Source organism: Mytilus edulis, chromosome 7, assembly GCF_963676685.1.
Source record: "Mytilus edulis chromosome 7, xbMytEdul2.2, whole genome shotgun sequence".
Taxonomy (NCBI): Eukaryota; Metazoa; Mollusca; class Bivalvia; order Mytilida; family Mytilidae; genus Mytilus; species Mytilus edulis.
The window spans coordinates 31,512,067-31,526,261 of record NC_092350.1 but is presented as its reverse complement, the minus strand read 5'-3'; the positions used below and the strand labels follow the sequence as shown (position 1 = coordinate 31,526,261).

The 14,195-nt window shown below is 33.0% G+C and overlaps 1 protein-coding gene across 2 annotated transcripts; it reads right to left on the bottom strand.

Moving 5' to 3' along the window:
* Nucleotides 1-607: 607 nt before the first annotated feature.
* LOC139481259 (uncharacterized) lies at nt 608-11,562 on the bottom strand. 2 transcript variants are annotated; one of them, XM_071264438.1, is made up of 6 exons: nt 11,380-11,562; nt 5,996-6,095; nt 5,568-5,653; nt 4,433-4,518; nt 1,599-1,760; nt 608-866 (listed from the first exon to the last, which is right to left on the bottom strand). In XM_071264438.1, exons 1-6 carry the CDS (start codon nt 11,460-11,462, stop codon nt 766-768), a joined length of 618 nt encoding a protein of 205 aa, XP_071120539.1. In that variant the 5' UTR covers nt 11,463-11,562; the 3' UTR covers nt 608-765. The 2 variants fall into 2 exon arrangements, with proteins under 2 accessions (XP_071120539.1, XP_071120538.1); XM_071264437.1 differs by lacking the exon at nt 11,380-11,562 and adding an exon at nt 7,425-7,670.
* Nucleotides 11,563-14,195: the final 2,633 nt, after the last annotated feature.

The following is a 14,195-nucleotide window of genomic DNA, read 5'->3' as shown; positions in this document are numbered from 1 at the left end:
ATTAGATCACAAGCGGTTTGCTTTGCAAGTAACGTGTCTTTATATTCAAATGATCAATTATACCATCTTTTTTTACTCTTCCTCATGACTGTTGGCGGCCATTTTGAAGTTAGTGGCCATTGTGGATTTTTTTTATTGCTCCATATTACATGGAGAATCGTAATTTATAAGAATCATAACTACATGTAACACTGTGCAAAGTTTCATGCTTTTACCATAAAGTGATCAATTCTAACAATTTTTTGGACTCTACCTTTTGATTTTTGGCGGCCATTTTGAATTTGTCAGCCATTATGGAACTATTTGTGATTGTTCCATATTTGGAAAATACTAATTAACATCATAACTAGCAATATGTAAAGTTTTCTGCTATAATATCGAAATGATCAACTATACCATTTTTTTGGACTCTGCCTCATGACTGTTGGCGGCCATTTTGAAATTGGCGGCCATTGTGGATTATTTTTTATGGCAAAAATGTTTATAAGCATCATAACTAACACTGTGCAAAGTTTTATGCTTTTACCATAAAGTGATCAATTGTCCCAAAATATTGGACTTAGCTGCTGGACTAATTGGAAAGACAGGAAATTTAAACATATACATGTACATTTAAAAACAACAGTAACATTTTATTTTGATTATAATAGATAATTCCATCAATAAATAAAACAATTAAATAATAACAATGAGTGTTAATTGTTCTGTGTAATACTGTTGTGTAATTTGAGCGAGCCTCATAGTCTTTACAGTGCTTTAATACATTCAATTTTTGTTGTAATGGTAAAATCCTTTGTATTTATTTGCACTCTGTATATTGAGCTTTCTCTCCAAGTCAGGATCATGAGAAGCAGATACTGGTGGTACTAAAAAGGAAAACACAAGTTATTAAACATATTTGCCAAATAAACCTAAATATATATAAATCAAATATATTTGCCAATTAAAAATTCAAATATTGAACAATTCTTGTGGTTTCTTCCGGTTCTTGTTTATCTTGTTCTTTCTCAGTCTTGAGTTTTCCACGTAATTTGTATATAATGTTGTTTGTCTTTTTACTATACTTTTCGTTGCCATGGTACTGTAAGTTCGTTGTCGACTTATGATTTTAAATGTTCCGTTGATATATTTCGCCTCTCTTGTGACAAAGAGAAGTTTTAAGATAAGAAAACAATTCGTATTGGTAAAGCAGTTATGTGCGGCAATATAATGACTTGATCGCACTTGCCAGTTTGACAAAAAGTAGTTTAAATGGATAAATTAAAACTCAATTAAATCGGACAGTTCGCACTTGCTATTTTGAAATAGCAGTTTAATGTATTATTCAAAAACTCACCGAATTTTAATCGGGCAGTTGTGAAAATGATGTACGTTTTCTTTTTTCACGTAAAAACAAAAAAAATCACAATTTACATAAATTAAAACAATATACAATCCCCAGGATGAGATAGTCAAAACGCTCCTAGATTCTTTTCCATTGCAATGCAACTTTCACAATGATTTCTTGATAGCGCACGTGTGTAATTTCTGAATACTTTTCAGTACAACTTAAGATTTCTTATTTGTATGATGCTGTGGCTTTTGTCGAATATACTTACATTTGCCTACTTTTCCCTCACAGTCTTCCCATGGGTTGTAAGTTTGCTGTGTATAATCATGGCGGGTCGGTGAATATAAAGTCTTTTTCAAGTGTGGACGGAATGGCAACTGAGCATTTAGGTGTTGGTTAAAGTTCTCTTTGTCATATACACTTATCAAACCTAGAAAATAATATGTTATACTATGCAATACGTCAGGTTTCAATCTTCTGTATATTTGTTCATAATATTCAATTATTTAAACATTTGTTTAAATTTTTATACATTGTGACTGTTAATAGATCACAGCTCGTATTCTATAGTTGCCGGTAGTAGTAAAGATAGATATTAAAAATATTTGAATGAAGGGTACTAGATCCAGGACACAACTTTGTAGCGTCTACTAGTTTTAAATACTTTGGTAAATTAAATTCATCAAAGGGGGAATACAATTAACCGTTATTAAGAATATAAATGTTTAAATCCTTTTGGTTTTTATAAATTGGACCAGATTACCCAGTCAAACTTCTTAACATTGTGTCGACAGACCACATAAAAGTGAAGTACTAAACAAACTTGGTCTATAGAAACAAACAAAACTTTATTGTGTCTTTCCTCTATCATAATTCATTATTCTAAAATTAAAGTACTCAAATATAAAATATTATAGACCTAGTTATGACATCGACATATATCAATCTACATGAATAGAGACATATTATTGTAAATTTAAAGTGATCGTATTGTGATGTGTTAAAGGACAAAACGCAGTTCATTGCTTTATATTTTTGTAATTTATCATTGTGGTTTTGTACATCCCATGCAAATGATACAAAAGGTAAAATAACAGTTATATTTAAGAATCGATAATATTATATAATCCAGGCCTTGGCACATTGTTACATGTACGTCGCGTTGGTTATTGGATAAACGATGACAGTGAACAGTTGTGCTCTTCGTCTTCTAAGACCTGCTTTAGAAGTTAAGATCGTAAAATCACAATCTTATTTCAAGACACATACATATTGCTCATCGTCAACAATTACAAGTATTGGGAATAATATAAAAAATATCTTCTACAAAACCATACAAAAACATCCTACATGTATAATCACCATCTTCTAGAGCAATGTGTAAGTAAAAAAAGAAAAAATCACCATTCCTACATTGTCACAATGGCTAAGCGCAATATGTACGTCGACCTACCATCAACCCATCAGCACATGCAACCCTACATTCTAATGCAACAACGTTTGTAACTACATTATCAATATGTTCTATAGAGCAATGTAAACGGCAAAATACTGTCAACACAAATAATCCTACATTACCACTATGTCCTAGGGCGACGTATAAGACAATATATCGTCAACACTTAAAGCAAGGTAAACGGCAACATGATGTCAACAGTTAGAATCCTACATTATAATCTTGTCCTAGAGAAAAGCATCCGGCAACAAACCGTCAACAGATAAAATCCTACATTATAATCTTGTCCTAGAGAAAAGCATCCGGCAACAAACCGTCAACAGATACAATCCTACATTATAATCGTGTCCTAGAGAAAAGCATCCGACAACAAACCATCAACAGATACAATCCTACATTATAATCGTGTCCTAGAGAAAGGCATTCGACAACAAACCGTCAACAGATACAATCCTACATTATAATCGTGTCCTACAGAAAAGCATCCGACAACAAACCATCAATACAAATCATCATACATTACTATATATCCTAAAGAAATGTTACCGATAATATACCGTCAACAAAAACAATCCATATTACCACCATCTCAAAGGGCAAGATAATTGTATTCAAAAATTACCGTCTACAAATAAAACCCATTACTACCATTTTCTAGAGCAATGTATACGGCGACATAATGGCAATATCTACAATCTAAAGTAACCACCATGTCTCTGGGCAATGTATACGGCAACATATAGTCAACACCAACTATTCTACATAACCATCATGTATGTGCAATGTATACGGTAACATACTGGCGATACCATCGATCCCTCATAACCACCATATCTTTGAGAACTGTATACGGCAACATACAGTCAACACCAACTATTCAACATAACCACCATATCTTTGAGCAATAAATACGGCAACATACTGGCAATTCCATAAATCTAACATAACCACCATATCTTTGAGCAATGTATACGGCAATATACTAGCAATACCATCAATCCCTCATAACCATTATGTCTTTGACCAATGTATGCGGCAACATACAATCAACACTAACAATCCAATATAACCACCATGTACTTGAGCAATATATACGGCAACATAAGGGCCATATCAACAATCCAAAATAACCACCATGTCTTTGAGCAATGTATACGGCAACATACAGTTTACACCTATAATCCAAAATAACCGGCTGTTTTCTGCTATTTGGTTGGGTTATTGTCTCTTTGACACATTCCACATTACCATTCTCAATTTTACCATATCTTTGTGCAATGTAAACGGTAAATTATCGTCAACGAATACAATCCTACATAACCACTATATCTTTGAGTATTATACGCGGTCACATACTGTCAACAGAAAAAATCCGACATTACCGTCATTTCCTAGAAAATTATATATGACATCATATTGGTTTTTATAATCATTAATCATTTTGTTTCACTTTTAATCATCGTAAAGAACCTTAAAGAAACCCAGTAAAATTCTGTGTATATGTCCAGAGGCGGAATTAGGGCCTCCTCCTTCTGGAGCTACATTTATAGTTAATGTATAGAACTTTTACCTATCCCATTCCAAACGTGCCTAGTTACGGGCCCCCTATTTTAAAAACCTGGATCCACATCTTATGTCACACCTACCATCAACATAAACCACTCTACTACCACCATGTCCTAAAACTTCTTTAATATGTCTCCAACTACCTCCAATTCTTCCTTGTCTTTGCCTAAAAATAAATATTCAATTATGATTTATCTATTTTTTAGAAAAAAAACTAATTAATCAAAGTAAAAGCAAGCGATGTTGTTTCTATTAAAACCAGTTCATTTTAATGAAACCATCTTGAAATGGTTTTGAAATCATCAGTAAAATACAATGAAACTATAGCTGGCAGCTATACTTTATACATTGATATATTATTTTAGATTGCATTTTTTTCATAAATCTATTAAGCTAAATTTTTATATCCGATTTCAAGTTTTGTTTTAGGCATTAAATTTTGCATGATAAGGTTACAATCACTAATCTTTATTACCCAGTTTAATTGCTTGAATTAGGAAATTTTCTTTGTATTTTCAATTAAATATTTATGTATTCATATTCAATATGAAATAAAGTATTAAGTAAATTTAAATAAATTTAAGTGTTTTAAACATTCACTTAATACTCCAGGTGCAAATAATGCACTTAAGTGCTCGACGTTGTTATGCATTTCCTTCTACTTGAATGATCAAAGATAATCTTTGAACTTTTAGAATCCATCTCATACATTTACAGATAATCTTGCATTTCGTTTTCATTGCTTTCTTTTCTTTTTCGGCGATGAATAGAATACATTTATTTGAAACACTTATGGTTTGGTCAATTTCAATATTGAATCATTAAAACAACTGTTTGCCGATCTTAGAAAATGTTGTAAAGGTTTATGCTTTGTTTGACCTGGTAGCATTGAGAATAGAAACGGGGAGTGTGTCAAAGAAACAACAACCAGACAAAAGAGATGAAAACAGCCAAAAGTCACAATCGGGTCCTTAACGCAGCGAGAAATACCTTCCTACGGAAAAGATAACATCTTCTATTGTTTTTGCTATTATAACATTATATTCTTGTAATATATTGTTGGGTATATGTAGAGACAATGTATGACTGAATTAGGTCAGTTTTCTAGTCGGTGCCCACTGAGGGACTTCAATTGGAATAAACACCAGTTGTATCGTCTTGGTAGCTCTTCAGTAACACTTGAAGTTCGACAGTTATAAACGTTATTAAATTTACCTTGGTACTCCAGGGTTCGGATGTCTGTAGGCTATTTTGGAGGTCAAATCTGCATATGTTTTATTGTACAATACGTCGTGTTCGTCCTGAAAAAAGGAGGATACTTTTTTAAAATTATTAATTTTTGCATGTTGGTCTATAAAAGTTTGAAAATTAACTCCTGAATTTGCCTTTAACTCCTCCTTGGCAAAAATACAGTCTATAGATAGCACAGTAAAATTATACGCCGAGCTAACTTCATTGATTTTAAAAGTGCCATTTATAATTACCAGTCTTTTCAGCATACGTATCACTGTACTCCTTCATCGGATATCAAGATGACAAACTTAAATAATTAAAAACCTTTTAAGGTGATTTACATTTAAACCTTTATGATCTTATATGCGTGCGTTTGTTTTCCCCGACTACAAGATAAACGTTTAACGTACTTTCTGTGCATTTTTATAGTTAGTGTCTCCAATGGTTTGTGGAACACCAGATGGCGCGTCTCTCAAATTTGTCCAACTGTTCATATATCCATAGGTGGTCCTACAATACATTGAAAATAAAAATTAGTTTGCGATGAATATGTTCTGTTAATTTTCTAATATGCGTTAATGTTATCTAAATGAGCTGAAGAAGAACATCAAGGATCAGTAGACAAGCTTGAGCCATCGAATAAATATCTGAATTCACTTGTTTGACAGATTATTTTTCGTAAATCGATGATTATTTTACTGTGTTGGTATAAAGAAAGTAAAAACAGTCGTTAGATGGAGGGTTGTCTCATTGGCATGTATACCGGACCTTCTTATTTATATTTTATAGACACTCAAATATTGTAGGAAGCCATATGCTTGCATCTATATGTATTTCGAAGATGTGTTGGGCTTCTGTCTCATTTAAAAATCCGCATTTAAAAATCTGTGACCTTCTAGGGGTTTTAGCGTTCCTGATAAAGGTAAATCAAGAAGCGCCGCAGACGCACCAACTTCATAAAGTGATTAATTAGTTTTGTGCGTGACAACATGGTAATGCAATGGTTGCAAGCCTCCGCTCACACACAAATACCTTACTATTATCCAGAGAACAACCGATACAGTTCGTGCCATCCAATATGATAGACATAGACTATATTGGTCCATTAATCATTTATACCATTTGAAGACATATATAATTATATGTCTCTGCAAAACACCGACGTGGGAAAGACAAATGATGACTGTAGTTTTAATATTGTATTCTGAATCATCATTATTTAATAAAATTCAATTCTTGTTGAACATTTGTTAAAAAGCTTAGTATGATAAATGCGCCTTCTGTTGAATGATTTATTGTTGTAGACGCAACTTAAAACCATGACATAAGTCTTGGAATCGTATGGCTGTTTCTACCACGAATTGTCCACGAAATTCGCATTTTGAATCCGAAATGCCAACACGAACTTTTTAATTTGACTGTATTTAGGTTATATTTGCTTGTTTCATAGTTATTATAGTAGGATGTGTAACGTTCAACGGCAAACATTTCAATCAAATCCAGGAAAATTTATGTCAGTTTGATGAGTTTGTGTGACTCAACGGAATAAATCGCTAATGGGAAATTGTTTTCATATAAGTGTAGGAAATTCTATTTTACGAAGCACAAGAAATTAATATTCATTAATACTAAACGATATTTAATTCTTCCTTTATATGCCAAACTATTTCACTTTATAAATACTATAATAAAGAATAGACGTATACACAACTGAATAAATAAAAAAGTTTGTCGAAGTATAATTTAAAGTTCAAATTTAAAAGCTGTAGTTAAATGTTGTAGTTAAATAGTGATTTAAAAACTATCTTGATATAAAAAAACACTTTTCGCGCTACATACCTTTCTCTATGCATTTCTGGGGGCGCAAAATCCTGTGAAAAACATGGTGGAATAACTCTAGAAGCTGTTAGTGGTCTATTGAAATAAACAGACGGAGTTGGGTCTTCACAGTACATTCTCCTTGGGAAATCGTAACTATTCATTTAATCCGAAAAAAATCTAAATTTACACCATAACAAACTTAAACTCCAACCACACAAGCAACTAACCTAAAAATGAACCTTTAAATTGCTTGTGATTAATTGAAAGTTAACGGTTCACATTAATTTGAATATATGAGAGGACCATACGGGGGACTTTTTTATAATTTCAGATTTGGTGCCAATTTGGCAACTTAATTTAACCTTTCGTAAACTTCTGAGATTTAAATTGTATGGTGCAAGACGTGTTCACATAGACTTCTAAACATACTTTTTGAAAGAGATAAGCTGTTAGAGTGAACTTTAGCAAAACCCTTATTAATAAAAAGAATATCTACATATTGCATTATAATGCCTAGATACGTATAACCGTGACGGGTAGGTTTTTGATCGATCTAGAAACTGTTCACCTGTTTGTATATCATATTAGATCGATATATATAACACTTTACAAGCCAATTCAGACAGACTGATTGTTTAAAAATTAATAAATCATATCAAATTTCAAGATTTAAATTCCAAAAACAAACAAACGAGCTTTTCAAATAAACCTATTTCATTTGTGTTGATGCACAGAATTGCATGTGGATAATCTGAGGTTCGAGAAGGTAAAACTAAAAGTCAGACATGAAGTAGAAATCTCCAAACTTAAATAAAATTAACAAGTTTTTAGTTAGGGGGGGGGGGGTCAGATGGATGCACATTTCACGGGTTACTTGTTGCTTTACGTCCAGTGGCAAATACTTCATGCATGTTGGTTTGGAAACAAGTTTTTCACAGATAAACAAGGTTAGTATTGCTGAGCTCTTTTTTGAGAGTTTGTTTGTTGCTTATTATTACAACCGATTACATGTGGTATTTATCAATAAACCCAATTATTGATCAGAGAAGCTAAGAGACGAGTAAAGGGACTGTCCTTGTATGCTAGTTGGGGAACAGTTTATGCATCATTTGTTACATGATGGGACTTCCTTGATTAACTTTTCGATTCAATTTGAGATACAAGAAGATGTTCGCTATATGTTTATGAGACAGCAACCAAACGACCAAATAACAGATGCCACCTAGATGTCAATTAAATGTCTATTTATACAACATGTCTAGTTGTAGATCGGCCGAATTTAAACAGAAACTATCGATCCTTAATGTAAGGTCTAAGTTCTGGTTTGGTATCATGCTGACCTATTCACTTAAACGGAGAATGTGTCATTCGAGAGTGTCATAATCCATACATGTAGGATCGATATCGAAAGTAACTAATCCAAAATATCGATATCGAAAGTTACTTAATCCAAAAACATAAAAAAATAAACACAATTCATAAGTTAACAAAATACGTTATCATGATACATGTAATAAGGTTATCAATATAAACAAGATGATTTCAAGAGCTTGAATCGCTCACCTGTAACAATTTTGCTTAAATCTTTTATTGATGATTATTTTTGCTTTTCGTTTTAATCAGTGGCTTAAAAAATGCCGTTCAAATTTTCTTTGTATCCAAAAGCAAACAAGTGCATGTTACGCCTGTGTTCCATTTTAGTCATAGTGGCTATGTTTCTTTACATACAATACAAAATTTATAATAGATACTCTGAAACGCATTCAGCCTAAGTTTGGCAGAAAATGATTCAGCAATCTCAAAAGAGAAGATTTTTTTTTAAAGTAAGCAAACTGTATACAAAAATTGTGAAAAATCATCTTTAAAGGGCAATAATTCCTAAACGGGTCAATTGCCAAGTTTTGTCAAATTAACTTATTTATAAATTTTGTTTTGCTTATCTTTGTCTATATAACAATATTCAAGATAATAACCAAAAAACTGCAAAATTTCCTTAACATTGTCAATTTAGTGGCGGCAACAAAACAAAGGGTTATTAGATTCATCTGAAAATTTCAGGGCTGATAGACTGATTTGACCTAATGAATAGTATATACCATGTCAGATTTGCTCTAAATGCTTTAGTTTTTGAGATGTAAGCCTAAAAATGCATTTAATCCCTGTTTTACTTTTAGCCATTGGAGCCATGTTTTTATGGGTTTGTTTTTTTTACTAAACAGAAAATACTTTATTCTAGATACCCTAAGGATCATCCAGCTTAAGTTCGGTTGGAATTGGTTTATTAGTTTCGGAAGAGAAGATGTTTGAAATACTTTACAGCGGACGGACGACGACGGACGCCAAGTGATGGCAAAAGTTCACATTTCCTTTGGCCATATGTCCTAAAAAGGTCGCGGGATATTAGTCAAATTGTTTTGAAATTCGAGACCCCTAAAATCACAGTTATTTAAATGATATAATATACGATTATCTATATGTAATCTTTTATGTGAGGTATATAAATGAAAAAGTCTACCTATCGTAAAAAACACCCACACCAATATATTTATGTGGTAATGAAAACTGTAATAGATGGGACCAATATCTGTCTTTATGTATTAGCCAAAGGATATAGCGACAATTTGCTAGTCGATTTAAGATTGAAGATTTCAAAACTTAACTCATAAAGAAAAGATGATTTGATCTTATAAGTTAAACACTTTTTTGTTATAACGTGTGTTTGAAATCATCTGTTTTCAATACTATTATTCCTCTCTCGTTTATACATATTTCATTCATTTGTCTATTCGTGAAGAAGTCGTCATAGTATAGTAAGTTAAGATTAGATAAGATTGTACAATTCTTGTATCGTTTCTATGTGTAGGCATGGTCAGTTAAATACCACCGGTCAAGCTGTACAGACACTGTTCATTTTATGAGGCATTTTCGATATTTTATAATTCTATAATTTTTGTTTAATCTGTTCGTTTATCGTTAAGGAATACATACTGTTGTTTTGCACCATAAAGACATTAATATACAAATCGTTAGTTTAGACAGCGAATATTTCGCCGATCTCTGGCTATCGTAGCCGGGTATCCTGACCCAATCTAATACTATCTAATCCCAGGCTATACGATTAACCTTCTATGACAAGGGTTTTGGGTGTCCATAGCCATAGTTTAAACATATTTTTTCCGCCGCATTTTTGCGCCTGTCCCAAGTCAGGAGCCTCTGGCCTTTGTTAGTCTTGTATTATTTTTAACTTTAGTTTCTTGTGTTAGTATGGCGTTCATTATCACTGAAATGGTATATATATTTATTTAGGGGTCAGCTGAAGGACACCTCCGGGTGCGGAAATTCCTCGCTGCATTGAAGACCTATTGGCGACCTTCTGCTGTTGTCTGTTCTATGGTCGGGTTGTTGTCTCTTTGACACCTTCCTCATTTCCATTCTCAATTTTATTCATTGTTCAAAAAGGACAAATGTGTCTAATCCATTTCTCCTTTTTGATAATAAAATGTGTTTACACTATGGCTATGGACACCCAAGACCCTTGTCATAGAAGGTGAAATTATTTCATCAAACTATGCACTTTCTAAAATGAAATGTAAGAAAAGATACATGCACATCAATCAGAATATAATCATTTAGTAAACCAGAAATCATTTTCACTTCGTCAGACCTTATTTACTCAACTCCATAAACAGAAATATACAAATCGCAAGCTACCCGTATTTTAACTCTACACGTGTGTCTTTCTTTTTGTCTCTTATTTGTTTAATGCGACCTCGAATTGGCTTCTATACTTTCTGGTCCTCTCTATTAATCAAGTTTGAGGATGAGGGTAAATCTTCCATTTATTTAGGCTGTATTACCACAGGCACTTGTCTCAAAAAATGTTCCCCCTATATACGTTAATATAACATTAAAGTATATAGGGGGGATTCTGAGACAAGTGCCTGTGTGTATTACATTAAAATTAATGACTTACTTTGTATTACTCATTGGCCTATATCTGTCCAGTATAGAATCACTACTAAATCCTTGTGTTCCGGGTTCCGGAGATAGTGCCATCTTCAATAGTAATGTTCGATATCAAAAGATTAAAATACACTAAAAGTAATTGATACCAAAAAGATAATATCCTAAATCTACTATTGTAATCAAACAAATCCGACTGGTTCAAGTTACCCGAAATAGGGTTCATAAAATATTCATAAATTATATTACGGTAATGATTTGACACCCGATGACATTGATTTATACAAATATATGTCTGGGAATATTTTTGGATGGACTTTAAGTATCGCCAAAATCTTAGACAACTAAAAAAATCTACTTTTTTCAATAATTATTATTTTTTAACTGGTTAAATCGGTATATTCCCCTACCAACAGAATAGGCCATTCTGTCAGGTTGAATGACTGACAAAAACAAAGGTGACATTTAATTCTATATCAAACTGTGAGTGGATTACAAAGGGATTAACATTAGATTTTATTGTTCGGTAGTTCACAGTTCAACGGGATGGTTCAATTTGTAGGCTTCTCAACTATCATATTTTTTCACTCAATCCAGATGGCAAACACATTTTTTTTAAATGTATTATGCTCTTTTGGTGCTCATTTAATGGAAAATAAAACGTCCCCCTTTTCTTCTATGTCAGTGAAATGGGTGGAATTCAAGTTAAGATTTAAGTTGATTGACTATTATCCGACGAAGCTATAAAGGGAGTCAACTCAAATTGCTCTTCGTCAATATTTAATATTGAAACGTTACGATACAATCCGTAGTGTATATTACATCTTTTGTTCCGACGTTGGAAAATTCCGGGCGGAAAGAACTAACTAGCCGAAAAGTTCCTGGAACTTATTAACAAGTTACTTTGTTCTTCCTCTCAGTCTGGTTTAAAAGTTCCACCGGAACAAAGTGACTAGTTGAAAAGTTCCAACGGAACATATCAACTAGTTAGAAAGTTCCTTTTTGCCAAATAACTAACAAACTAGCACAAAAGTTCCAACGGAACTTATCAACCAGGCAGAAAGTTCCATTTGGAGAATTGATGCAAAATAAAAGCACAACATATTATATTTGAACCTTTTTCCGTTTTATGTGAGCTATGAAATACAACTTAAATTTTGCTGGGGGAAGTCTGTTCTTCCCCCTCAGTACATCAAAATTTAAATAAATTTTCATGATTTCCCCTTAAATAAAGTTCCATGCCCTTTTTTTCATATTTGTCCCCAAAGAAACCCCTTTCAGTGCGTTGGGTATTCTTGTAAATTAATGATTTGCTCTATTATATACTGATACTCATTCTTCCTCCCTCTTTCTATCAAAAGGACGAAATATGGTATACTCGGAACGATGTAACTAGTTGTTCTGTTCCACCAGAACTATTCAACTAGCTACATTGTTCCGGGACTTTTCAACTAGCTACTTTTGTCCAGAACTTTTCGACTGCACTCGGAATAAAACAACTAGTTGGAAAGTTCCATCGGAACGAAATAACTAGTTGAAAAGTTCCGCCGGAACAAAGTAACTGACGGAACATAGTGGCTGTATATACAGGAGCTAGCTATTGATATCAATTTCAGAAGGTGCAAAATGTTATTTTTTGAAAACACAAAGATAAGCATGGAAAAACATAGTACTGTGGTAGGAGTGATACGGAAACGATATGAATCTTTACGCAAGTATATACGTGGTACTATAAAAAGGACAAATTTCAACTATCTCCCATAAGAGCAAATAATAATAAAAATCAAAACCTTGATATTTATTATGCAAAACTTCAATATATTTACAAACAGCCAGCGAAGTGAAAACTTCGTAGCATTCAAACTGTAGGAGTAAGTTATCGGAAATGGCTATGCAACCCTTATGCAAGTATATACTGCAAAATGACTTAATGACGAAAATTCACGTCAACTACTCCCAAAATAGCAAATATCAATAACATATAATACACGCCGAAATGTATCGCCTTCTTTGTTAACTATTGGTTTTATGTTGATAGTCCTAAATAAAAAAGCATGATCCAAGAAAATGAGGTCTAGGTCATTGACCAATGGACCATGATAATGAGGTCAAGGTCAGACACACCGTACAATCAATCTATGCATTACATATATTTGATCCATTGCTTATATAGTATCTAAGAAAAAAAAACCAGTTTTTTTCTTTAATTAGACCGTTAGTTTTCTCATTTGAATTGTTAATGAGGTCAAGGTCAGATGAACCATGCCAGGCAGACATGTACAGCTAACCATGCTTTCATACAACAAATATAGTTGACCTATTACTTATAGTTTAAGAAAAATAGACCAAAACACAAAAACTTAACACTGTCCAATGAACCGTGCAATTGAGGTCATGGTCAAATAAAACCTGCGGGACTGACATATAGATCATAATATATTTCCATACACCAAATATAGTTGACCTTTGGCATATAATATTAGATAAAAAGATCAAAACTTAAAAACTTAACTTTGACCACTGAACCATGAAAATGAGGTCAAGGTCAGATGACATCTGCCCGCTAGATATGTACACCTTACAATCATTCCATACAACAAATATAGTAGACCTATTGCATAAAGTATGAGAAAAACAGACCAAAACACAAAAACTTAACTATAACCGCTGAACCATGAAAATGAGGTCAAGGTCAGATGACACCTGCCAGTTGGACATGTACACCTTCCATACACCAAATATACTAGCCCTATTGCTTATAGTATCTGAGATATGGACTTGACCACCAAAACTTAACCTTGTTCACTGATCCATGAAATGAGGTCG

What these genes read in the sequence shown, in the direction of transcription:
- LOC139481259 (XM_071264437.1), bottom strand. Translation starts at nt 7,567, where the DNA reads ATGAATAGTTACGATTTCCCAAGGAGAATGTACTGTGAAGACCCAACT. An exon ending in CCAGAAATGCATAGAGAAAG is followed by an intron (nt 6,096 to 7,424) that starts GTATGTAGCGCG and finishes AATGTATTGTAG; the next exon opens with GACCACCTATGGATATATGA. An exon ending in TGAGGGAAAAGTAGGCAAAT is followed by an intron (nt 867 to 1,598) that starts GTAAGTATATTC and finishes TTTCCTTTTTAG; the next exon opens with TACCACCAGTATCTGCTTCT.